Raw genomic sequence first — 27,619 nt, 5'->3', positions numbered from 1 at the left:
TGCACACACATCACATGCACATACATCACATGTGTACACACATCACACACGCAGCAAACACCCATATACACATACACACGCACATCACACATGAACACATGCACACACACCACACATATACACATGCACAGACACACAGATCCCCCCACACCCCCATGTACACAAATGCACACACACACAACATCCCACATACATAAATACACCCATGTACACACAGGCAACACAACACACACACATGCGCACACACAACATTCAACACACACACATATACAAAAATGCACACACACAACATCCCACATACATAAATACACCAATATACACACATGTACACATATAGCCCCCACAAGTGAACACACATGCAAACCTCACATACATACAGCCATGCACATACAACACACCGACACACCCATGTGTGTACATGCACACACATGCAACACAGCACACATCCACATACACAATGCAACATGCACACATACATACATGCACACACTTGCTACACACACACCCATGCACACTCATGCCACACACTCACATCTGCGTATACACATGTGCACACATGTACAACACAAGCATACGTCCACACACACACACATCGGCACAGCCATGCACACAGGCAGGCGTGCACACAAGCATCACAGCACTGTGCCCATGTGGACATGAGCACGGACACCCACGTGCATGTCCTCACACGCGTGTGCACAGTACCCTCCCACACACGCACACATGAATACGCAAGAGTGGCACATATATCCCCGTGCGCACATCCGCCCTGACCTGCACACCCACAGTGCACACACACAGGCACATGCGTTTCACATTCACACGCACGCATGCACACACAGCGCAAAGGCACATGTGAACAATGTCCACATGTAGAAACGCAGGCGCCTGCGTGCCCACCCAGCCACACACACACACGCAGGGACACACACATGCCCACATGCGTGTGCGCAGGCAGTAGCATGTGTGAGCAAGCGTTCATTTCTTGGAAGGACTGCAGCCCGCGCCCCATGCAAACCCCTCCCCAGCTTTGCTGCGCAGTGAGGACACCGATCAGAGACCCAGGCGGGGGTTAGCTCCTCAGCAGAACTTCTGGTTTGGCTTTTAGGAAAGACCCGCTTTACCATAAGTGCCAGGGAAGCTGGATCTGTAGCGCACTCTTTGTCCTGCAGGACAGAAAGGCCACGTGAAGAGGAAGATAATGCTCAGAAACGCCGGAGACATCCCCAAAGGAAGCATCAAGAAAGACAGGACCCCGAAGCAGAGGCTGTAACATCTGGGCAAACGGCCCACCCTGATTCTCCCCGAGCCAGAGGAAGAGACAAGCGCATCCCAGGACACCCCCTGGCTGCGCCGAGGCGGGCTGAGCTCACCTTGCAAGTTCAGCAGATGTGCTGATGCCGGGGGCACACTGACCCCCAGCCGCAGAGAGAGGGGGCTTGTCTGAGCTCAGAAACCCCACTTCTCAGCGCATCCAGGGAAAAGTCCCGTCCCCGAGGACAGGAAGCATGCTCCACAGATGACAACAGTCACCTCAGCGAGTGAGAAATAAAGGAGCTTTCTCCACACCTTCTCACGTCCAGAGGGCAATTTTTTTTCTGTTTTTGGCTGCATGCAGTATTTTAATCCCCTGACCAGGCATTGATCTCAAGTCCTGCCAGTGAAAGCCCAGAGTCCTAACGACTGCACCACCAGGGAAGTCCCCAGGGAGTAATTTCTAACAAGCGATTCCCTGGGGGCTCAACATGGTAAAGAATCCGCCTGCAACGCAGGAGACCCGGGTTCGACCCCTGGGTCCGGAAGATTCCCCTGGAGGAGGGCATGGCAACCCACTGCAGTGTTCCTGCCTGGAGAATCCCAAGGAGAGAGGAGCCTGGCGAGCGACAGTCCATGGGGTCGCAAAGAGTCAGAGATGACTTAGCGGCTAAACAGCACCAACAACTCTATTTACAAAGCATCACATGACTACTTTGTGCACCCGAAGATAACCGAAAGTTTCGTGTGGATTCTATCTCAGTTTAGAAACGCGAATCCAGTGCATTTTGCTTTTCGGGCTCCACTTGCCCCCAAGTTCGCTATACAGCACCAGAGACCCCCTGGAGATTTCCAGATCCACCCATTGCTCTGAGGAAAGCTCGGTATAGACAAGAATGGAGTTTATTTCTCCCGGGGTAAATCCCTTTGGTTCTTGGCATAATGCACCACCCACAATAAAGGATGCGCAATGCCCAGGCTGCTCTCTCCCTAAGGAGGCTTGCAGCCCGGGGCTCTGCGTCTTGATACCTGGACAGAGGGGTGTGGGGTCAGCACCTGGACACCTGGAGGGCTGGACGAAGGCAAGCTGAGGGTCAGCAGCGAGGCGGCCGACACCCGAGACCCAGGAGGAAGCTCTAATGGGAGCCCCAGAGAAGCCCGCCCAGCCCCGCCTCCCCCACGGGCCCCAGCGCTGGGTGTAGCGGGCGTGTTACCGTAGCTGCCGTGACCCGGTGGATAGCCGCCTCCTGCGGTAGAGAAGAGGGATCTGATGGCCATTCGAAGCATGGACCTTGGGGTCCAGCAGGCGTCCGCCCAGCTGGCACCAAAGCCGGACCCAAGAGTCACCCCCAAAGGAGCGCTTGTAGTTGTCCAGTGGCTCAGTGGTGTCCAACTCTGTGACCCCTGTGGACTGCAGCACCCCAGGCCTCCCTGTCCATCACCAACTCCCAGAGTTTGCACAGACTCATGTCCACTGAGTCGGTGATGCCATCCAACCATCTCATCCTCTGTCGTCCCCTTCTCCTCCCCCCTTCAATCTTTCCCAGCATCAGGGTCTTTTCCAAGGAGTCAGCTCTTCGCGTCAGGTGGCCAAAGGATTGGAGTTTCAGCTTCAGCATCAGTCCTTCCAATCAACACCCAGGACTGATCTCCTTTTGGATGGACTGGTTGGATCTCCTTGCCGTCCACGGGACTGCGTGTATAAAGTGTAGCACAGCCCAGGAGTAACCCGGCCAGTTACCCCTGTAGCCCCCACGCCCATCACATTCTATACTCTGGCCCCACGAATTACTACAGTTCCTGGGGGTCCATTCAGTCAAAGCAAGCGCAACACCTCTGTCTCCTGTCCTGCCGGACTCCCACCTATCTGGAGACCGTGCCTTGGAGATGTCCCCTCCAGGAGCAGTCATTCTGTCTTCCAGCCCACCCCAATCCTGGGTGAGTCCTCTGTCCTGGCGAAAGTGAAAAAGTCTTAGCCGCTTCAGTCATGTCCGACTCTCTGTGACCCCACGGACTGTAGCCCGCCAGGCTCCTCTGTGCATGGGATTCTGCAGGCCAGAATACTGGAGTGGGTTGCCATGTCCTCCTCCAGGGGATCTTCCCGACCCAGGGATGGAACCCAGGTCTCCCGCATTGCAGGCGGATTCTTCACTAGCTGAGCCACCAGGAAGTCCAAGAAGACTGGAGTGGGTAGCCTATCCCTTCTCCAGGGGGTCTTCCCAATTCAGGAATCGAACCCCGGGTCTCCTGCATTGCAGGCAGATTCTTCAGCAGCTGAGCTATCAGGGAAGCCCCTTTCCTGTCAAAGACTCCATCAAACCCTGTGTCAGACCTGATTCTTGTCTGGGGAGCACCTCTCCTCCTCGACCTCCAGTGCATGAGAAGAAAAGCACCCGTGGCCTTCACACACGTCCCGCAAACGCCCATGCTTCCCGCAAACGGCGATACGTCCCCCAAACGGTAATAGTCCCGCAAAAGGTAAACCCCTGCCCGGGTCCTGGGCCTGAAGGGTTAGGAAGACAGCTCTGTCCCTTCCTTCTCCCCCAAAGCCTTGGGGTTGGCCGGGCGGGTTCACTGTCAGCCTGCAGATGCCCGAGAGGCTGGCCGCCGTCGTCCCAGCGACACACGACCGACGCCTGCTGTCCGGACTCCAGGCCCCCGCTGCGGGCCCCGCGACGGGGCAGGTGGGGCCCCCCGGGGGCTTCTCCGGGGGTGAAGGCTGTGGTTTCTCTGCTGCTCTCCGTCTAGGCTCGAGGTCAGCCGTGGTCAACGGAAGGGGCGCCGGCGGTGGGCAGCAGCAGCTCCAAGCACCGCAGCCGCGCTCGCAGAGCCCCAGGCGTCTTGCAGCTCCGAGGTGGACCCAGGTCTCCTTCTCTGAGCCCCGTGGGACGGCCCCCTCCCGGAAGGAGCTTCTGAACGCCCACACCGAGAGAGAAGGGGGTTCCTGCAGCGGCCCCTCCCGCAGCCACGTGGGGAGCCCGCCCCTCGGAAAGCCCTGCGCCCCGCCCCCGGACCGTACCTTGCGGGTTGCCGTGCCAGGGATGGCCGCCTCCACCTGGAACGGGACAAGCACACGGTCACGCGCGTATTCGGGAAAGCTGGCTCCCGGCTGCCTTCTGCTGGGAGGCAGGCATTACCCGCCCAAGCGGGGCGGGGACACGGGTGCAGATCGAGGGTGAGGCTGTCACCTCAGGGCATAGGGATATACACCAACACATGCGAAGAAGCACGCACACGCCCCCATATACACACACAGCACACACCCATATACACACATGCACACACAGCACACACCCCTGTATACACACACAGCACACACCCATATACACACATGCACACACAGCACACACCCATATACACACATGCACACATCCCCATATACACACACACAGCACACCCCATATACACACATGCACACACAGCACACACCCATTTACACACATGCACACAGCACACAACCATATACACACATGCACACACACCTGTATACACACACAGCACACACCCATTTACACACATGCACACACACCCGTATACACACACACAGCACACCCCCATCTACACACACGCACACACCTCCGTATACACACACAGCACACACCCATATACACACATGCACACACCCCCATATACACACAGCACGCACCCATATACACACCCATATACACACAAGCACACACCCACACACACATACAAATTCACCCAGACCACACACATACATACATGCACACACACAGCACACACACACATCACTCACACATATACACCCATGCACACACACATAACACATGCACACATGCACACACAGATCACACATACTCACATGTACACACACAACACACACCCATATACACAAATGGACACACACACAGCACACATACACAGACATCACACATACACACATGCACACACACAGCACACACACACATGCACACACAGATCACACATACCCACACGGACACACCATCCCCCCACACCCACATATACACACATGCACACACACCCGTATAAACACATGCACGTACACATCACACATGCACACATGCACACACAGCACACACCTATACACACATGCACACACACATCACATGCACACAGATGAACACACATCACACATGCACACACATCACATGCATGCACACATGCACACACATCACATGCACACACATGCACACACATCACACATCTACACATGCACAGACACACAGATCCCCCCACCCCCATGTACACAAATGCACACACACACAACATCCCACATACATAAATACACCCATGTACACACATGCAACACAACACACACACAACACTCAACACACACCCGTATACAAAAATGCACACACACAACATCCCACATACATAAATACACCAATATACACACATGTACACATATAGCCCCCACAAGTGAACACACATGCAAACCTCACATACATACAGCCATGCACATACAACACACCGACACACCCATGTGTGTACATGCACACACATGCAACACAGCACACATCCACATACACAGTGCAACACGCACACATACATACATGCACACACTTGCTACACACACACCCATGCACACTCATGCCACACATGCACATCTGCATATACACATGTGCACGCATGTACAACACAAGCATACGTCCACACACACACACATCGGCACAGCCATGCACACAGGCAGGCGTGCACACAAGCATCACAGCACTGTGCCCATGTGGACATGAGCACGGACACCCACGTGCATGTCCTCACACGCGTGTGCACAGTACCCTCCCACACACGCACACATGAATACGCAAGAGTGGCACATATATCCCCGTGCGCACATCCGCCCTGACCTGCACACCCACAGTGCACACACACAGGCACATGCGTTTCACATTCACACGCACGCATGCACACACAGCGCAAAGGCACATGGGAACAATGTCCACATGTAGAAACGCAGGCGCCTGCGTGCCCACCCAGCCACACACACACACGCAGGGACACACACATGCCCACATGCGTGTGCGCAGGCAGTAGCATGTGTGAGCAAGCGTTCATTTCTTGGAAGGACTGCAACCCGCGCCCCCTGCAAGCCCCTCCCCAGCTTTGCTGCGCAGTGAGGACACCGATCAGAGACCCAGGCGGGGGTTAGCTCCTCAGCAGAACTTCTGGTTTGGCTTTTAGGAAAGACCCGCTTTACCAAAAGTGCCAGGGAAGCTGGATCTGGAGCTCACTCCTTGTCCTGCAGGACAGAAAGGCCACGTGAAGAGGAAGGTAATGCTCAGAAACACCGGAGACATCCCCAAAGGAAGCATCAAGAAAGACAGGACTCCGAAGCAGAGGCTGTAACATCTGGGCAAAAGGCCCACCCTGATTCTCCCCGAGCCAGAGGAAGAGACAAACGCACCCCAGGACATCCCCTGGCTGCGCCGAGGCGGGCTGAGCTCACCTTGCAAGGTCAGCAGATGTGCTGATGCCGGGGGCACACTGACCCCCAGCCGCAGAGAGAGGGGGCTTGTCTGAGCTCAGAAACCCCACTTCTCAGCGCATCCAGGGAAAAGTCCCGTCCCCGAGGACAGGAAGCATGCTCCACAGACAACAAACAGTCACCTCAGCGAGTGAGAAATAAAGGAGCTTTCTCCACACCTTCTCACGTCCAGAGGGCAATTTTTTTTTTCTGTGTTTGGCTGCATGCAGTATTTTAATCCCCTGACCAGGCATTGATCTCAAGTCCTGCCAGTGAAAGCCCAGAGTCCTAACGACTGCACCACCAGGGAAGTCCCCAGGGAGTAAATTCTAACAAGCGATTCCCTGGGGGCTCAACATGGTAAAGAATCCGCCTGCAACGCAGGAGACCCGGGTTCGACCCCTGGGTCCGGAAGATTCCCCTGGAGGAGGGCATGGCAACCCACTGCAGTGTTCCTGCCTGGAGAATCCCAAGGAGAGAGGAGCCTGGCGAGCGACAGTCCATGGGGTCGCAAAGAGTCAGAGATGACTTAGCGGCTAAACAGCACCAACAACTCTATTTACAAAGCATCACATGACTACTTTGTGCACCCGAAGATAACCGAAAGTTTCGTGTGGATTCTATCTCAGTTTAGAAACGCGAATCCAGTGCATTTTGCTTTTCCGGCTCCACTTGCCCCCAAGTTCGCTATACAGCACCAGAGACCCCCTGGAGATTTCCAGATCCACCCATTGCTCTGAGGAAAGCTCGGTATAGACAAGAATGGAGTTTATTTCTCCCGGGGTAAATCCCTTTGGTTCTTGGCATAATGCACCACCCACAATAAAGGATGCGCAATGCCCAGGCTGCTCTCTCCCTAAGGAGGCTTGCAGCCCGGGGCTCTGTGTCTTGATACCTGGACAGAGGGGTGTGGGGTCAGCACCTGGACACCTGGAGGGCTGGACGAAGGCAAGCTGAGGGTCAGCAGCGAGGCGGCCGACACCCGAGACCCAGGAGGAAGCTCTAATGGGAGCCCCAGAGAAGCCCGCCCAGCCCCGCCTCCCCCACGGGCCCCAGCGCTGGGTGTAGCGGGCGTGTTACCGTTGCTGCCGTGACCCGGTGGATAGCCGCCTCCTGCAGGAGAGAAGAGGGATCTGATGGCCATTCGAAGCATGGACCTTGGGGTCCAGCAGGCGTCCGCCCAGCTGGCACCAAAGCCGGACCCAAGAGTCACCCCCAAAGGAGCGCTTGTAGTTGTCCAGTGGCTCAGTGGTGTCCAACTCTGTGACCCCTGTGGACTGCAGCACCCCAGGCCTCCCTGTCCATCACCAACTCCCGGAGCTTGCTCAAACTCATGTACATTGAGTCGGTGATGCCATCCAACCATCCCATCCCCTGTCGACCCCTTCTCCTCCCGCCTTCAATCTTTCCCAGCATCAGGGTCTTGTCCACTGAGTCGTCTGGAGCCCTATGTGGTGGAAAAGCTCAGGACCTTCCAGAAGATGCTCAAGTGAGTCCCTCTCTCAAAGTCATGGCTTCTGGATGGAAAAATTCATGCCACAGAGAGCCCTTCAGAAAGCTGTGTGTTTTTTAGAGATTACACATGCCCCGCCCCAGGCCCATCTAGGGCCTCAAAGTAACACAGGCTCACCCCCCACCTCCAGTGACCCACTTCTATCATATTATACGTCAACTGTATCACATTAAAATTACATTTTTGGGGGGAAGATACACAGAGACACATCTGCAAAGGTTTGTATAGACACAACATCTCTGTAAAGATAAGTGTGTGTGTGTGGTCAGTCACTCACTCGTGCCCGACTCTCTGTGACCCTGTGGACTGGAGCCCGCCTGGCTCCTCTGTCCATGGAATTCTCCAGGCAAGGATACTGGAGTGGGTTTCCATGCCCTCCTCCAGGGCATCTCCCTGACGCAGGGATGGAACTCAGTTCTGCCCTGCAGGTGGATTCTCTACTGCTGAGCCACCTGGGAAACCCAAAGATAGTAACTTAGGAGTATAGACAGATATAGAAATAGATAGAGATACAGATACAGATGTAAGTATAGGTACAGATAGATCTAGATATAGAAATAGATACAGGTATAGGGATAGATATAGATATACAGGTGGGCTCCCCTGATGGCTCAGCTGGTAAAGAATCCGCCTGCAATGCAGGACACCCCAGTTCAACTCCTGGGTCGGGAAGATCCCCTGAAGAAGGGAGAGGCTACCCACTGCAGTATTTTGGGGCTTCCCTGGTGGCTCAGCTGGTAAAGAATCTGCCCGCAGTGTGGGACACCTGGGTTTGATCCCTGGGTTGGGAAGAGCCCCTGGAGGAGGGCGTGGTGACCCTCTACATTATTCTTGCTTGGACAAGAATTCTTGCCTGTGATACTCTGTCCAGTATCAAATGGACATATGATATACATATGCATATAGATAAACGCAGATACAGATAAAGACAGATACGCATATAGATACAGATATAGGTATACATGTAGATATGTGTGTATAGATATACACATATGCACAGGCACGTACATAAGTACGTGTGTCTGTGGAGGTATGTATACAGGTGCACACACACACACACATGCGCACATATACATATTTACGTGGAGACGACCCCCACTTCTAAGCGGCATCGGCCGTATGGTTGGTTTCGTCCGCCTTGCAGACCGCAGGAGGGGACAGCCTCAGAGACGCGCCTCCCCTCGCCCCCCAGAGGTTGGAGGGGAGAGTCCACAGCCCACCACCTTCCACGCGGGGTCTGGGGCGGGGTCACAGAAGCTCACACGTACCTGCGGGCAGCCTGGGCAGGTCGCCGCCGCTGTTGCTCAGGAAGTCTGTGGACAGAGCAGAGAGCGGTCAGAGCCCGCTGTTTCAGGGAGCCCCCTGCGCACCCTAGCCCACGCATCAGGGGCACAGGGACACTTCATGGAGAGGGGGTTCCCCAGTTGGAGAATCCGTGCACCCACGGAAGATCCACGGGCCGCAACTAAGACCCGAGACAGCCAACACAAATATAAATACAGGACTCTTTAAAAAGAATTGCTTTAAAAAAAAAAAAGAGCTTCTGCATATTTTAAATGCAGTGCGTCTTTCACCATGGAGGACCGAATTCTCTAAAATCTTCTGGATGACATCTTAGTACTTCTGAAGACTCTTCCGGACGGCGTCTTAGTACCGAGGACTCACCTCCACTGTTCCCAGGCTGCCGGCGAGGAGGCAGCGTCTGCAGCCTTGGGTAGCTATCTGTGGGGAAACACGTGATTTTAGGGAAAGAGGGACACCTCCCAGAGACGAACCATTCACACAATCCAAAAGGCCGGTATACAAAATGACGTTCCGGCTTATTTATGTTTGCTGTTTATCGCTTCCGTGGAATCTCTGGTGCTCAGAATCCCCAAGCGTAAAGCATTTTTAAAACATTAGTTTTTATTGGAGTATACTTGCTTCCCTGATGGCTCAGTCGGTAAAGCACATGCTTCCGATGCAGGAGACCCGGGTTTGATCCCTGGGTCGGGAAGATCCCCTGGAGGAGGGACTGGCAACCCACTCCCGTGTTCTTGCCTGGAGAATCCCATGGGTGGAGGAGCCTGGCCGGCGCCAGTCCAGGGGGCCGCAAAGAGGTGTTGTGTTCGCTTCTGGTGCACGGCAAAGTGAATCCACCATGGGTGTGTGCCAAGTCTCTTCAGTCGTGTCTGCCTCTTTGCCACCCCGTGGACCGTAGCCCACCAGGCTCCTCTGTCCATGGGATTCCCCAGGCAAGAATACTGGAATGGGTTGCCATGCCCTCCTCCAGGGGATCTTCCCCGACCGAGCAATCGAACCCACATCTCTTAAGTTTCCTGCGTTGGCAGGCGGGTTCTTTACCACTAGCGCCACCTGGGAAGCGCACGTAACTCACAGCAAATAGAAATTCATTACTCAGGGCAACCACCGCTATTTTAAAGGCACTAGATTCTGGCAGCGGAGAAGGCAATGGCACCCCACTCCAGTCCTCTTGCCTGGAAAATCCCATGGATGGAGGAGCCTGGTAGGCTATACTCCATGGGGTCGCTAAGAGTTGGACAGGACTGAGCGACTTCACTTTCACTTTTCCCTTTCATGCACTGGAGAAGGAAATGGCGACCCACTCCAGTGTTCTTGCCTGGAGAATCCCAGGGACGGCGGAGCCTGGTGGGCTGCCGTCTATGGGGTCGCACAGAGTCGGACACGACTGAAGCGACTTAGCAGCAGCAGCAGCAGCAGATTCTAGCAGGCTTTAAAAACAAAAGCCGGAAAGCAACCTTCTTCTGTTCTGAGATGCGTCAGCCGCTGGAGTCTTGAGTCACGCACGGTCCCCTCCCAAGCTTGAGGCCGGCCCCGCACGCTGGCGGGTGGATGAGTCTCCCAGGACCCGGGTAGTGACCCATCTTACAGGAGGGCCAGCATCTAAGATTCTCTGGGGCCCACAGGAGGGAAGCCCATGAAAATATGCTCAACTCAAGTTTCTCGAAAAAAAAAAACTGTAGCAAGAAACACCTCCCCTTAGACAAGCAGAGATATCACTTTGCCGACAAAGGTCTGGTTTTCCTAACGGTCATGTAAGGGTGTGAGAGCTGGACCATAAAGAAGGCTGAGCGCCAAAGAACTGATGTTTTCTAAGTGTGGTGTTGGAGAAGACTCTTGAGAGTCCCTTGGACTGCAAGGAGATCCAACCAGTTAATCCTAAAGGAAATCAGTCCTGAATATTCATTGGAAGGACTGATGCTGAAGCTGAAGCTCCAATGCTTTGGCCACCTGATGTGAAGAGCCAACTCACTGGAAAAGACCCTGATGCTGAGAAAGATTGAAGGTAGGAGGAGAAGGGGATGACAGAGGATGAAATGGCTGGATGGCATCACCGACCCGATGGACATGAGTTTGAACAAACTGCGGGAGTTGGTGAAGGACAGGGAGGCCTGGCGTGCTGCAAGGAGATCCAGTCAGTCCATCTTAAAGGAAATCAGTCCTGAATAGTCATTCGAAGGACTGATGCTGAAGCTGAAACTCCAGTCCTTTGGCCACCTGATGCAAACAGCTGACTCTGGCAAAGCTTAAAGGCAGGAGGAGGAGGGGACAACAGAGGATGAGATGGTTGGATAGCATCACCGACTCAATGGACATGAGTTTGAGCAACCTCCGGGAGTTCGTGATGGACACGGAAGCCTGGTGGGCTGTGGTCCGTGGGGTCACAGAGTCAGACACGACTTAGCAACAGAACAACAACAAAGGCTTCATTCAGCCCCCATGACCTTCCCTGAGTTCCAATGGGCACGTTCAAAGCTGTTTTGAAATTAATGAACATTCTTACTTTCACCGTTGGTGGGATTTCCAGGCTGTGGGTGGTACGGGGGCCTCAGTAGATCTTATATTTTATTCACAGTTGGTGCTCATGAAATATAGATTATCATTGATTAGCTTAAAGCTACTTAGACACTAGAAGTAGAACCTGAAAATTTAGAACTTGAAAAAACTACATACACACATTTACAAGACTGTTTAGCATTGATAATGTATGTAAGAAGCAAACAAGAACTGTTTATTCCTTGAAGACTTGGGTTTGATCCTTGGGTTGGGAAGATCCCCTGGAGGAGGGCATGGCAACCAACTCCAGTATTTTTGCCTGGAGAATCCCCATGGACAGAGGAGGCTGGTGGGCTACAGTCCATGGGGTTGCAAAGAGCTGGACACAACTGAACAAATAATACACACACACACACACACACACACACACACACACACACACAGGGAAGTTCTATGTGCAGCTTTGTGAGGAAATGCCAGACTGTTTTCTGCGGAGGCTGCACAGTTTTCTACCCCCACCGGGAGCACATAAACGTTCCAATGTCTCCACACCCTCGCCAACACTTGTTATCATCCGTATTTCGATTTTAGCCATCCTAGTGGGAATAACATCTCACTGTGATTTTGCGATCCATTTCGTGAAGGACTTGGGTTTGCCTTAAACACCTGTCCATCAGTCACACCCTCCACAACCCTATCGTTGCTGTGGTTTAGACACTCAGTCCCACCCTTTGCAACACTGTGGACTGTAGCCCACCAGGCTCCTCCGTCCATGGGATTCTCCAGGCCAGAATACTGGAGTGGGTTGCCATTTCCTCGTCCAGGGGATCTTCCCGATCCATGGATGGAGCTGACGTCTCCTGCACTGGCAGGCGGATTCTTCACCATGGAGCATCCTGGAAAACCCCGTAAAACTCCTTCCAAAACTTCAGCTTGCGGTGGGGCAGCCTCATTTCTGCACACTGACCTGAGTCCGGCAGTCACTCACCTGAGCTTGGCTTCTTGGTGGGCTCTGTGGACAGAGAACATACGTGCGATAAGCCCCGAGGGTTTTTGTGCAGCTCAAAGAAAGAATCGTTAAAGTTCTAATTAAAAAAAAAAAGAAAATCTCAAGGCACTAACAAAGATCTGATCAGTTTGGTTCAGTCGCTCAGTCGTGTCTGACTCTTTGCGACTCTGAGGACTGCAGCGCACCAGGTACCAACACAAATCCCATTCCGTGTTCGAAGGGGCGTGGGACTCAAAGGACAAAAGTTCCCTTCAAATGCAATCCCACCAGTGTCCCCTGGAGCCAATGCAAGCCCACCAGTGTTCCCTGGAGCTGTGTGGAGGTTGAGGGGTGGAGTAAACCTCCAAGTTAGGAAGGAATCCCGACCCCACCCAACCCGGAGCCTCCAGAGTAGCTTCCAGACGCACTTACTAGGGTCGTCGAGAGCATCAGCCAAATCAAAGTCACCATTCTCACCTGCAAGAACACACAGCGCGTCAGTCAAGGGAGACGGAACCGGCCGCCCGGCTTTCCTTTGCCCCAGCTGCCCAGATATTTCCCCCCCAACCCCACGCCCACCACCCCAAGCTCAGCAGAAAAGAAGCCTTCCACCCCTCTCTGCAGCTCCCCTGAGGTGTGACTGTCCAACCGACATCTTATTCCTAGCTTTCCCGGCAGGCTCTGCCCACAGCAAAAGAGATCCGTGAAGGAAGAGAATTGCACTCTCATCCTTTCTTTAATTAAACTATAGTTGATTTCTGGGCTTCCCTGGTAGCTCTGCTGGTAAAGAATCTGCCTGTGATGAGACCCTGGTTCGATCCCTGGGTCAGGAAGATCCCCCCGGAGAAGGAAATGGCAACCCACTTCAGTATTCTAGCCTGGAGAACCCCAAGGACAGAGGAGCCTGGTGGGCACCGTCCATGGGGTCGCAAAGAGTTGGACACGACTGAGGACAAGGGGCCGACAAAGGATGAGATGGTTGGATGGCATCAACGACTCAATGGACATGAGTTTGAGCAACCTCCGGGAGTTCGTGATGGACACGGAAGCCTGGTGGGCTGTGGTCCGTGGGGTCACAGAGTCAGACACAACTTAGCAACAGAACAACAACAAAGGCTTCATTCAGCCCCCATGACCTTCCCTGAGTTCCAATGGGCAGGTTCAAAGCTGTTTTGAAATTAATGAACATTCTTACTTTCACCGTTGGTGGGATTTCCAGGCTGTGGGTGGTACGGGGGCCTCAGTAGATCTTATATTTTATTCACAGTTGGTGCTCATGAAATATAGATTATCATTGATTAGCTTAAAGCTACTTAGACACTAGAAGTAGAACCTGAAAATTTAGAACTTGAAAAAACTACATACACACATTTACAAGACTGTTTAGCATTGATAATGTATGTAAGAAGCAAACAAGAACTGTTTATTCCTTGAAGACTTGGGTTTGATCCTTGGGTTGGGAAGATCCCCTGGAGGAGGGCATGGCAACCAACTCCAGTATTTTTGCCTGGAGAATCCCCATGGACAGAGGAGGCTGGTGGGCTACAGTCCATGGGGTTGCAAAGAGCTGGACACAACTGAACAAATAATACACACACACACACACACACACACACACAGGGAAGTTCTATGTGCAGCTTTGTGAGGAAATGCCAGACTGTTTTCTGCGGAGGCTGCACAGTTTTCTACCCCCACCGGGAGCACATAAACGTTCCAATGTCTCCACACCCCCGCCAACACTTGTTATCATCCGTATTTCGATTTTAGCCATCCTAGTGGGAATAACATCTCACTGTGATTTTGCGATCCATTTCGTGAAGGACTTGGGTTTGCCTTACACACCTGTCCATCAGTCACACCCTCCACAACCCTATCGTTGCTGTGGTTTAGTCACTCAGTCCCACCCTTTGCAACACTGTGGACTGTACCCCACCAGGCTCCTCCGTCCATGGGATTCTCCAGGCCAGAATACTGGAGTGGGTTGCCATTTCCTCGTCCAGGGGATCTTCCCGATCCATGGATGGAGCTGACGTCTCCTGCACTGGCAGGTGGATTCTTCACCATGGAGCATCCTGGGAAACCCCGTAAAACTCCTTCCAAAACTTCAGCTTGCGGTGGGGCAGCCTCATTTCTGCACACTGACCTGAGTCCGGCAGTCACTCACCTGAGCTTGGCTTCTTGGTGGGCTCTGTGGACAGAGAACATACGTGCGATAAGCCCCGAGGGTTTTTGTGCAGCTCAAAGAAAGAATCGTTAAAGTTCTAATTAAAAAAAAAAAGAAAATCTCAAGGCACTAACAAAGATCTGATCAGTTTGGTTCAGTCGCTCAGTCGTGTCTGACTCTTTGCGACTCTGAGGACTGCAGCGCACCAGGTACCAACACAAATCCCATTCCGTGTTCGAAGGGGCGTGGGACTCAAAGGACAAAAGTTCCCTTCAAATGCAATCCCACCAGTGTCCCCTGGAGCCAATGCAAGCCCACCAGTGTTCCCTGGAGCTGTGTGGAGGTTGAGGGGTGGAGTAAACCTCCAAGTTAGGAAGGAATCCCGACCCCACCCAACCCGGAGCCTCCAGAGTAGCTTCCAGACGCACTTACTAGGGTCGTCGAGAGCATCAGCCAAATCAAAGTCACCATTCTCACCTGCAAGAACACACAGCGCGTCAGTCAAGGGAGACGGAACCGGCCGCCCGGCTTTCCTTTGCCCCAGCTGCCCAGATATTCCCCCCCCCAACCCCACGCCCACCACCCCAAGCTCAGCAGAAAAGAAGCCTTCCACCCCTCTCTGCAGCTCCCCTGAGGTGTGTCTGTCCAACCGACATCTTATTCCTAGCTTTCCCGGCAGGCTCTGCCCACAGCAAAAGAGATCCGTGAAGGAAGAGAATTGCACTCTCATCCTTTCTTTAATTAAACTATAGTTGATTTCTGGGCTTCCCTGGTAGCTCTGCTGGTAAAGAATCTGCCTGTGATGAGACCCTGGTTCGATCCCTGGGTCAGGAAGATCCCCCCTGGAGAAGGAAATGGCAACCCACTTCAGTATTCTAGCCTGGAGAACCCCAAGGACAGAGGAGCCTGGTGGGCACCGTCCATGGGGTCGCAAAGAGTTGGATACGACTGAGGACAAGGGGCCGACAAAGGATGAGATGGTTGGATGGCATCAACGACTCAATGGACATGAGTTTGAGTAAACTCCGGGAGTTGGTGACGGACAGGGAAGCCTGATGTGCTGCAGTCCACGGGGTCAGAAAGAGTTGGACCCAACTAGGTGACTGAACTGAACGGAACTGAACTGAGTGACTAATACTTTCACAGCTGATTTACAGTGTTGTGTTAGTGTCAGCTGTACAGCAAACAGATTCAGTTACACACATATATAAATTATTTTTCTATACATATACATGTATCTCTTCTTTTTTCACACACTGTTCGATTATAGATTATTGAAGTGAGAGTGTTAGTCCCTCAGTGGTGTCAGACTCTTTGGAACCCCGTGGACTGTAGCCTGCCAGGCTCCTCTGTCTGTGGGGATGCTCCAGGCAAGAATACTGGAGTGGGTGGTCATTCCCTTACCCAGGAGATCTTCCAGACCCAGGGATCAAACCCAGCTCTCCTGCCTCACAGGCAGACTCTTTACCATCTGAGCCACCAGGGAAGAACATGCAATCAGCTCCTGGCAGCTTACAAGCATCTCCTACCAGGCTCGTCCCTGGAGCTCCAGGCAAACATCTCAACAATCTTCTCAAACCGGAGCGTCCAGCCACTCCCTGTTCTGAGCCTCTGTTACGTATCTCGTTCCAGTCTCTCCCTAATCCATTGCACAATAGATTGGGCAGCAAGTGGGCATTTTCCAAAAAGGGCATCTGGCTGCCTCTGGGGGCTAGAAGCTTCCAGAGCCAGGCTGCTTGCAGTAGGAAGCCAGGGTGTGTCCCCCCCCTCCCACTGGCTCTGGAAACAAATCAACTGCCCCCACTCCATTCCATGTCCACTTGTCATTCCAGCCACCTCCTTCTGTTTGCAGATGCTTCTCATGATAAACAACGCTGAGCGCCAAAGAAAGGATGCTTCTGAACTGTGGTGTTGGAGAAGACTCTTGAGAGTCCCTTGGACTGCAAGGAGATCCAACCAGTCCATCCTAAAGGAGATCAGTCCTGGGTGTTCATTGGAGGGACTGATACTGAAGCTGAAACTCCAATCCTTTGGCCACCTGATGCGAAGTACTGACTCATTTGAAAAGACCCTGATGCTGGGAAAGATTGAGGGCAGGAGGAGAAGGGGACAACAGAGGATGAGATGGCTGGATGGCGTCATCAACTCAATGGACATGAGTTTGATTAAACTCCAGGAGTTGGTGATGGACAGGGAGGCCTGGCGTGCTGCAGTCCACGGGATCGCAAAGAGTCGGACACGACTGGCGACTGGACAACAACATCTGACGATGACTCGAGGTCACGGGGGAGGCGGCCCCTGGATGTCACGGGTGTGGCGCTCTTTGCAGAGCCCTGAGCGTGACTCACAGACCAAGCGGATTTCACTCAGGGACCCCGCCCCCTTGGCGTGGAGACGATCGTGTCCTGCAGGCCTGGCTGGAGTCCACCAGCCTCCCTCTGGTCTCCTGAGCGGCTGCAGCCAACAACCTACCTCCCCTGCCTGCAGCCGCGCACATTGCGGTCTAGCCCCGCCCTGTCACATTCTAGCCCCGCCCAGCACGTCCTAGCCACGCCCCTCCACGGTCTAGCCCCGCCCCCGCCATGTACTAGTCTCGCCCTGTCACGGTCTAGCCCCGCCCATCACCTTCTAGCCCCGCCCCCGCCCCTCTAGCCCCGCCCTGTCACTGTCTAGCCCCGACCCCCGACATTCACATCCCTAAGAACGGGGCTTGGAACACAAGACCTGTTTCCCATCTGCCTCCTTTAGCAGGCCCAGCAGTTTCTGATCAATTCCACATGTGGGCTCACCACGCGGGTCCCCGTGGCTGACCTCCTGGGAGGCTGGGTTTAAAAGGACTCAGGCTGCTGGGTGGGAGGTCTTAGCGTCAAACCCCAAACCCCCTTACCCTCCGAAAAGAGCTATTTAGGACGGATTTTTTAAAATATATGTATATATTTTTCTTTATGGCTGTGCCAGGTAGTTGGCATATGGGATCTAGTTCTCTGATCAGGGATCGAGCCAGGGCCCCTTGCATTGGGAGCAGAGTCTTAGCCACTGGACCACCAGGGAAGACCCAGAGGGATTTTTAAGACAAAACTTGCCTGGGTTGGGAAAAATCCCCCGGGAAAAGGCGATGGCTACCCACTTCAGTATTTTTGCCCAGAGAATCACCTTGAAAGAGGAGCCTGGCGGGCTGCGGTCCATAGCCTGTAGTCTCAGAGAGTCTCAAAAACTCTCAGAGCGTCTCAAAAAGTCTCAAAGAGTCCGACACAACTGACGACTTAGCGTGCAATAGATGGACAGATGGTCGATGGTAAATACAAGGATCACAGGGAACAGACGATAATTAGAAAGACAGATGAGAGACAGAGTTAGATGTTAGAAAAATAGATACAGGACTGATAATTATGTAGAGAAATAGAAGATAGAATATGTAAAAATAGATGCTAGATACACTTATAGATACAATGATAAACTGACAAATGCATCGACAGACACACTGGTAGATACGACGGGTACACAAATAGATGGCGTCTCTAGTGCTCACGCAGGATTTCTCAGCCTCAGCAGTGTTGACATTTGAACCTGGATGACAGACAGCCTGCTCTGTGGGGCGTCCTGTGCATTAGAAAACACTGAGCTGCATCCCTGGAAAAGTGAAAGTCGCTCAGTCGCGTCTGACTCTTTGCCACCCTGCGGACTATAACAGTCCATGGAATTCTCCAGGCCAGAATACTGGAGTGGGTAGCCTACCCCTTCTCCAGGGGATCTTCCCGACCCAGGAATCGAACCGGGGTCTCCCGCATTGCAGGCGGCTTCTTTACCAACTGAGCTATAAGGGAAGCCCAAGGCCCCTGGCCATTTGATGACAGCAGTGGCTTCCCAGTGGTGACAACCAAAAATGACTCCAGACTGTGCCAAGTGTCCCCAGGGGGCAAATCACCCGCGGTTGAGCATGGCTGGTTGCATGAAGCGACACCTCGGGGTGTGATTTCAGTACCTCCTGGGTAAGAGATGCGTCAGTACTACGGGAACCACAGAGCAGACATCCCCCTGCAGCAGAGACACGTGAGGCTCAACCCAACGGTTAATCAGATGGCGGGGGCGGGGGGCTCAGACGTCACCTCTCAAAGGGAATCCCAACTCCATGAGCATTGCCAGGATGTTTCCCAAAATGCAGCTGCCTTGTTACAGTTTTTCCAGTAGTCACGTATGGACGTGAGGGCTGGACCGGAAAGAAGGCTGAGCGCCGATGAATGGATGCTTTAGAACTGTGGTGTTGGAGAAGACTCTTGAGAGTCCCTTGGACAGCAAGGAGATCCAACCAGTCCATCCTAAAGGAGATCAGTCCTGAGTGTTCATCTGAAGGACTGATGTTGAAGCTGAAACTCCAATTCTCTGGCCACCCGATGCGAAGAGCTGACTCATTGGAAAAGACCCTGATGCTGGGAAAGATTGAAGGCAGGAGGAGAAGGGGACGACAGAGGATGAGATGGTTGGATGGCATCACCGACTCAATGGACATGAGTTTGAGTAAACTCCGGGAGTCGGTGATGGACAGGGAAGCCTGGCATGCTGCAGTCCACAGACTCTCAAAGAGTCGGACGCGACTCAACAACAAGAACCACAGTCACCACACCCACCTACCTAATGAAGCTCTTGAACAGCTGTGATTGGGGTGGTGCCTTCATTTATTTCTCTTTGGCCACTCCACACAGCTCCAAGATCTCGGTTCCCTGACCAGAGATTGAACCCTGGGCCGCGGCACTGAAAGCTCGGAATTCTAACCACTGAGCCATGTGACCAGCGGAAGGAATCCGCCATCCAGTGGCTCCCGAGGGATCAGACCAACTGGGCCTGGTAGGAGGCTGAGCTGCCTGTAGCAGCAGGTGAGCCCAGAGTTCTGTATCACTGCGGAGGGAATAAATGCTCAGACAGGTTTTGCTGGCTCCGCTGCTGGGCGGGACTGCGTCTGCTGGGCGGGACTGCGTAAAGACAGAGCTTAGCCTCAATGCGCTTCCTTCAGCCCTGGTGTCGGTTCACAGAGAACCCACATCTCCCCACAAACAGAAGCTCCTGACCACGTTTCTGCGGGTCCCACGTGCGGGAAGATGCTCAGACCGTGGGGATTCGTGGAAGGGTCTCCAGGAAGACCCTGGGCTCTGGGTGCCGGGATGGCTCACAAAACCACACCTGTTCCTAAATATCCGTCCTCAAACAGGTCAAACAGGGTGTGCCACAAGAGACATCCAAACAAAATCTTTTTCACTCCTAACCTAGTTATGTACGGATGGGAGAGTCGGACCATAAAGAAGGCTGAGTACCGAAGATTTGATGCTTTTGAACGGTGGTGTTGGAGAAGACTCTCGCAAGTCCCTTGGACTGCAAGGAGATCCAACCAGTCCCTCGTAAAGGAGATCAGTCCTGGGTGTTCATTGGAAGTGTTAGGGGAAGCACACTGATTGAAACCGCCCACCCTGGTCAGGCACCATAGTAACCATTCGCATGAGTTATTTTATGACAGGAGATCCTGTTAAAGAATAAGGGAACTAATAAGCCACCACCAACCGGAAGAGTTCGGGAAAGGTGAAAAGGAGACACCGCGTGTCTGTCCACTTCCCAGAATCCCTCTTGCTAGCATCCATCTTGGCTGAGCGATGCGTGCGCCACCAGGAAGACTCTGAATTAAAATGATTGGCCAAAGACCACCCGGAACTTTGAGCCACGCGGCAGAGCTGTTCTCCCGGGTTCCCTTACCCTACCGCTCTCCACCCGGGTGCGCTTTCCCAATAAAATCTCTTGCTTTGTCAGCACATGTGTCTCTCCTCGGACAATTCATTTCCGAGTGTGAGACAAGAGCCCAGTTTTGGGCCCTGGAAGGGGTCCCCCTTCCTGCAACAGAAGGACTGATGTTGAAGCTGAAACTCCAATCCTTTGGCCACCTGATGGGAAGAGCTGACTCACTGGAAAAGACCCTGATGCTGGGAAAGACCGAAGGCGGGAGAAGAAGGGGATGACAGAGGATGAGATGGTTGGATGGCATCACCCACTCCATGGACCTGAGTTTGAGCAAGCTCCGGGAGATGGTGATGGACAGGGAGGCCTGGGGTGTTGCAGTCCATGGGGTCACAAAGAGTTGGACACCACTGAGCAACCGAACAGCAACGAGTGACATTGAAAGAAAATCTTTCAATTCCTAACCTACAACACATGTCACTCTTAAGCCCCTCCCAATCCTCAGTGCCTTACAATTTGAATATCCAAAGGCCCAAATGTGTGTCTCCAGTTGCTATTAAATCCTGCCCTTCATGAGTTAATTACAGTTTCCTGAGGGAGGTCCCTCCCTCCTTCTGTTCCTGAACACGCCAAGATGCTGGCGTCCGGGAAGATCCCATATTGGAGTTTCGGGAATAAACAACTCACATGCTTTTAATTTGCCAACCAGAGGGCTGACATGGAGGAAAAAAATATCTAAAAAACGTGAACCGAGGCTGTCCTTCCTGCCAAACCCCGTCTCCGGAGACAGTGAGCCGCCTCACTGAACCCAGCCGCGTCTCAGCTCCGTGGTCTCCGTACAGAACTACACAAGCCACTCACACTGTTGATAGAAATGAGGAACTGAAAAATCTGAACCCGCCTCAGGGACACAGGCCACTTTTTCCATGCGTGCCACACCCAGAGATCAAAACCCGAGAACCAAAAAAAAGGAAAAAAACCCCACAGCTGGCTTCTAAGTGCATCCCCAGCCTACAGACCTGGGTCCATTCCCCCAGACCCCCCGAACGTGGAACCCGGTCTCCTTGTTTGGTGTTCACCATCATCAGACCAGAGTCTGTTTTTCCTTTCCACACTCTGGCAGTTTACAGCCGTTTCCTTAGAGGAAGTGGTTTAGGATGGAGTGCTTATTTTTCTCAGCAAGCAGATAGAAACGCACACCCAAGCACCTCTTTCGCCGGGAGCCAGCCCTCCCTTACCTCGGACGCGCGGCAGAAAACACAGGAAGGTGAGGCAGAAGAGACCCCGCCATGCCTCCATCCTTGGTCTCCGGCGGGTGGGCGGGTGGGCTGGGTGATCCGGCCGCCACACCCTCGACGGGCAACGCTGTGATGACTCCTGCCTTCCCGCGAGGGAGGGAAACGGGCAAGAAAAAAGAAAAAGATGAACCAGTCTACAGCCTCTGTGCTGCCGACTGATGAGCAGGGGCGGTGCTGAACTCCCCAGCCTGGAGCCCGCCCGTGGGGACCAGTTCCTGCACGTCCACTGCAGCGAAGGCACCTCCCTCAGCTACTCGGGCCAACCAGCCCCCGGAGAGGTGGGGAAACAGGTAACCGCGCGGTGCCAGTGGGCATCCTGGGTTGTGGTGAAGCTGGCACACCTGCTTGGCAGCTCTGCACCCTGCAGGCGTGGGAAGAGCCCCAGGATCAAAGGTGCCAAGCTCAGGCGTAAGCAAGAGCTGCCTCGCCCGAGGGGTCGTTCCCAAGACCCTCGTGCAGGGAGACGCCTGACCCAAAGCCTAGAGCAGCATACAGACCGAGATGTGTGTCTCAGTGTCAGTTGCTCAGCCGTGACTGACTCTTTGCAACCCCGTGGACTGTAGCCCGTCAGGCTCCTCCGTCCATGGGATTTTCCAAGCAAGCGTACTGGAGTGGGTTGCCATTTCCTTCTCTAGGGCATCTTCCCGAGCCAGGGATCGAACCCAGGTCTCCCGCATTGTAGGCAGACGCTTTACCGTCTGAGCCACCCGCCTGGCAATGCAGGAAACAGAAGAGACCCAGGTTTGATCCCTGGGTGGGGAAGATTCCCCTGGAGAAGGGCATGGCAACCCACTCCAGTATTCTTGCCCGGAGCATCCTCCGGGCTTCAGAAGAAATCCCTTCGAACCAGACAGAGGCCCTGCTTGCACGACGCTGCGAAAGCCATCAGACAGGAGACAGAGAAGTCTGCTCTGGCTTCGAGGATGCGCCTCGCCAGCACACCACGTGGCAGGGAGGACCCCCCCCATGCCTCCCACCCACCGCTGTCCCACCCCGAGGATGTCCGGGGAAGACTCACAATCCACTGAGGGGTGCCCACAGCAGCGCCGGGCACCATGAAGTGGGCTGGAAGGAGAGAGAGCAGGCGGAATTTAAAATAAAAAAAAAAACAACCGGAAATGTGTCTGCTGCAATCTCTCTCTCCAAGCTGACACGGAGGAAGGGCGGTGTCTCAGATGGGAAAGATATGCTGTGTTAAGGGGGAGGGTGCTGGATGTGCCACGAGGTTCGGGGACTTCCTGACGTGCCAGCACACCGCGACCTGTACTCGGAAGCCCGCTGGCGGAGACGGGGTGGAGAAGCCCGCTCCCAGGAGCCGCGAGGGTGTGACGTGGGCAGGGGGAGCATCCCCAGATTAACTTGCTGCAGCTAGCGCTCAGGGCATGCCCAGGAGAAGGTGGGTCGTGAGGAGGGACACGGGCCGAGGGTGACATTTTATGAGAACACAAGACTCAGCAGCAGGCCTGCCTAAGTCCAGACCTGAGCCGGACCGGGAGTGCACAAGGGCGCGTCCGGCCATTCCTGGGGATCTCGCAAGCAAGAGAATGTCCAGGGATCGGGTCTCAGCTGTGGGCGGTAGGAAAGGAAAGCGCTGAGCTGAGACAGGACTCATCGGAAATCCCCTCGGATGGAACTGTGAGTTGCTCAGTCATGTGAGACTCTTTGCGACCCCGTGGACTGTAGCCCGCCAGGCTCCTCTGTCCATGGGATGCTCCAGGCGAGAATGCTGGAGCGGGTTGCCATTTCCTTCTCCAGGGGATCTTCCTGACCCAGGGATCGAACCTGGGTCTTCTGCATTGCAGGCGGGCTCTTACCATCTAAGCTGGTGGCTTTCCTGGATGGGAAACTGGTGCAAAAATAGCTGCTCCTGGCTCCACCATGCCTGACTCCCTGCAAGGTGCAGTTAGAATTATTTTATGTATTCAAGCCGGTGTTACCAATCTTTTTCTGTAAAGGATCCGAGAGGAGAGAAAGAAATTAAAAAAATCATTCCTCCCCTGGAATGTCCAGGAATTTAGTGGATGATGTAAATTGCATTTCAAACTCGTGGGGGAAAACATGGATTATTCAATAAATGGTTTGGGAATAGTGGGATTATCCCAAGATGGTTTAAAAAAAAAACTATGTACCAAGGAATCACTTCCTCATTACCTTGATAAAAATGCATTCCTAGGGGACAAAATATTCTATTTAGAATATATTTCAATAAAAAAAAAACGTAAAACTTTTAGAAGACAACACGAGAAGATTTTTTTCTTTTGTTTTTTAAGTAATATCAGTATGCATGCACGCTAAGTCACTTGACTCATGTCCAACTCTTTGTGACCCTATGGACTGTAGCCCACCAGGCTCCTCTGTTCATGGGATTCTCCAGGCAAGAATACTGGAGTGGGTTGTCATTTCCTCCTCCAGGGGATCTTCCCAACCCAGGGATCGAGCCCGAGTCTCTTGCAGCTCCTGCAATGGCAGGAGTTCTTTACCACTAGCGCCACCAGGGAAGCTCTAATATCAGTATGGTTAATGCTTTTCTAGGTATGAGAACAAGCCCAGAAACCACTAAGTGAGTTCACTACACAAAAATAATAAATGTGAATGGCGAAAAGTATCACTTCAGAGTTAGAAGGTGAAGCATAAAGTGAAAAAGCACATTTGCTACTTACGTCAATTCATATCTTTAATACGTGAAGAGTTCCTACAAATCCATAAGAAGAGGACCAGTTACACACACAGGCAAACAGCATATTCATTTCCTTCAAAAACAGCATGTCAATGGGTCTCCCACACACAGATTCTCAATCTCACTTGTGTTAAGACAAATGCAACATAAACACAGTTGATGGGGTATCATTCTTCAACTCAGAGGCTGGCACCAATCGGAAAGTTTGCTCAGCAGTGAGGAAACAAATCTGACATCATTGGGGTGTATCGTGAATTTGCAGAACCTCTATAGGGAGTGTTTGGGCAATGTCCATAAAAATTAAATATACACACGCTTTTTTTCCCCCTCACAAAGCCAACTTCAGGCATTAATGCAACACACACATTGCACTTACATGGAGCCACAAAACCGTGTTTCCAAAGCTATTCATTGCAGCATCTCACAGCAAAAACTTGACCACAGTTTACGTGGGCCGATCAAATCCATTATGACAAAGACTGGTAACGAATCCTCTGCTGGTATTTTCTCACTTAAATAAAAACTTGACGTTGATTTCAAAACCTGTTGGACTGTGATTTCTTTATACAGGAGTTCCAAAGTGATTTTTAAAAGCAATCGTTAGGCCAAGCATTTAATCATCAAACCTCCCAATTTAAACTCAATTTTTCAAAAGGCCCCACCTTTGGTAAAGTCCTATTTATTTTAATGTCAACAAGAAATTGAGCTGAGTCTACAACAATGTACATGCGCCATCCATAATAAAAGCCTAGTTGACTTGTTTCTTACATGCATAGATTCAGCGATGAGTCACAATTTCCTATACTTAACCCCTTCACTATTCTGTTGTTTAAAAGAGACATTTATGCTTATAGTATGACTGCGATGCTTATAAAAATGTCGACATTATTCACAGAGTTACAAAAAGACTTTATACATTTTTCCTTCTTATAAAGCAAGTCACAGCACAGACCCTGATGACTTATCAGGGGTGAATGTGGACACTCTCTGCTACCTTTGTAGCGGGTGATCTGATTTGTTAGCAAGAAGACCCGAGATGTTGACTAATCCAGCCCTCAGCTCTTGACAACTGGTTGACCCCTTCTATTGACTTCTATTGACTGACATTTGTGTTCTGTTCTATAGAACCCAGATGTCACGTCCACCCCCGTACACACCCGAGCCACAAGTATTCGTCATATGAAGCGATAAACGGATATGATAAATACTCAATCTTCATTTTCTTTAATCATTTCATATATGCAAAAATTATCATAGTGTCGAAGACAGAGCAGGTTCAATAGACAGATGGCGGTCTCTGGTAATACCTTGAGAAGGAAACTCCAAGTGCTTTTCAGCAATGACAGGAGGAGGGGTCGTGGAGAGGGGGGTTGAGCCCTCACTAGCAAGGGGCTGGCTCATTTGCACACCACCCCACAAAACAACTGACAAGAGTTCCTGAGCTTCCGAGCAGGAAAGACCCACAATTCACGACCAATATGGGGTCGGCCAAAAAGTCAATCCTGAGCTTTTAGTGAGATGTTTCAAAAAACCCAAAGGAACTTTCTGATGGAGGAGGAAATGGCAACCCACTCCAGTAGCCTTGCCTGGAGAATCCCATGGACTGAGGAGCCCGGTGGGGCTATAGTCCACAGGGTCACAGAGAGTCGGACGCTACGGAGTAAACAGGCAATACCTTGATGGCCGCCCTTCCCAGGTCGGGTGGTTGGCGAGCGCAGGCCGCACAGGTGTGCTAACATCATACCTTTGAATCCACAGTGACTGACGTGAGGCACACAACGGTTCTTCACACCGTCATCAGTAATGAGATTAAGTCTTCACTTGGGTAAACGCTGCTTCCCTGGATAACTACCCTAAGAGCTTTACGGAAGCAGCTTTGTGCTAAGAGAAAATTAGGGAAACAACCTCATATTTCAGGAGATGGAAGTCTATGGGTGGGGTCCAGCCCGTTTGCAACATCAAGGCTTCCACGCTTTCCGAAATAAACAAAAACTCAAGTCCTTGTACGGGGTTGGCTAAAATGGTGGTTCAATGAACACGTTGCTCGCTACAGCTGTGGATGAAAATGAACGTGTCTTTTTTACTTAAAACCAAACGAAGGTTTTGGCCAACTCAACACACGAATGGTTTCCTGCATTTTGGAAGCCGTGTGGCGTGTGCATTGTCATGAATGGAGGAACTGCTTCGAAAGGCAGAAAAGTCATCACTGAGAACCAAGAGAAGAGTACGCGCTCAGTCCATACTCTAAGATGTTAGAAAATACAGGAGACTGTCTCTCCCAAAACAGTGTGGCCCCCAAGTTAAGCCAAGCTCTCCCGTGGAGGCTGATAAATGTGTTATAAAGATCATAAAAAACAAATTCCCGGCATTGACCTACTGGGAAGATGCAGGAAAGAATCTGATGCAGGGGAGAAGGGCTGCTCACAAATATTTTCCCACAGTGTCATCAACTGGAGAAGGAAATGGCAACCCACTCCAGTATTCTTGCTTGCGAAATCCCATGGACAGAGGAGCCTGGTGGGCTACAGCCCATGCGGTCGCAAAGAGTCGGACAAGACTTTGCAAGTAAAGCAGCACCACCAATGTGAGCAAAGAAGGAAAGGAACAGATGAAAGCAAATGCCAGAAATAAAGAGCTAGTGCTTAGGGTGACGTCCGTCTTGCAGAAAAGGGGAAATGGGAATCCACCCCACTAGTTTCACTAAGTTTTCCAACAGCCGTCTTTAAAAGGCACCGCCTGGCAACACATTTACGTAAATAGGAC

The 27,619-nt window shown here is 52.4% G+C and overlaps 1 protein-coding gene across 6 annotated transcripts in view; it reads right to left on the bottom strand.

The window, feature by feature from the left end:
• Nucleotides 1-23,246, bottom strand: part of LOC145537832 (glycoprotein Xg-like) — a 29,483-nt gene extending 6,237 nt beyond the window's left edge. The window contains exons 1-13 of one of the 6 annotated variants that reach the window (XM_081568734.1): nt 23,198-23,246; nt 22,120-22,258; nt 15,596-15,640; nt 15,164-15,187; nt 13,432-13,476; nt 13,000-13,023; nt 9,879-9,935; nt 9,482-9,526; nt 7,781-7,813; nt 6,434-6,475; nt 4,274-4,309; nt 2,469-2,501; nt 1,125-1,166 (exon numbers count right to left, since the gene is read on the bottom strand). In XM_081568734.1, the coding sequence (XP_081424860.1) occupies nt 1,125-1,166; nt 2,469-2,501; nt 4,274-4,309; nt 6,434-6,475; nt 7,781-7,813; nt 9,482-9,526; nt 9,879-9,935; nt 13,000-13,023; nt 13,432-13,476; nt 15,164-15,187; nt 15,596-15,640; nt 22,120-22,258; nt 23,198-23,236 (604 nt within the window). In that variant the 5' untranslated portion in view covers nt 23,237-23,246. The remainder of the gene's footprint in view (nt 1-1,124; nt 1,167-2,468; nt 2,502-4,273; nt 4,310-6,433; nt 6,476-7,780; nt 7,814-9,481; nt 9,527-9,878; nt 9,936-12,999; nt 13,024-13,431; nt 13,477-15,163; nt 15,188-15,595; nt 15,641-22,119; nt 22,259-23,197) is intronic. The other 5 variants (XM_081568736.1, XM_081568739.1, XM_081568737.1 and 2 more) reach the window with 5 other exon arrangements.
• Nucleotides 23,247-27,619: the final 4,373 nt, after the last annotated feature.

The sequence above is a fragment of the Giraffa tippelskirchi genome, chromosome Y, assembly GCF_054371585.1.
Source record: "Giraffa tippelskirchi isolate mGirTip1 chromosome Y, T2T-mGirTip1v1.2.pri, whole genome shotgun sequence".
Taxonomy (NCBI): Eukaryota; Metazoa; Chordata; class Mammalia; order Artiodactyla; family Giraffidae; genus Giraffa; species Giraffa tippelskirchi.
Note: the sequence above shows the minus strand (reverse complement) of the source record. Positions and strands in the feature narration are given on the sequence as shown.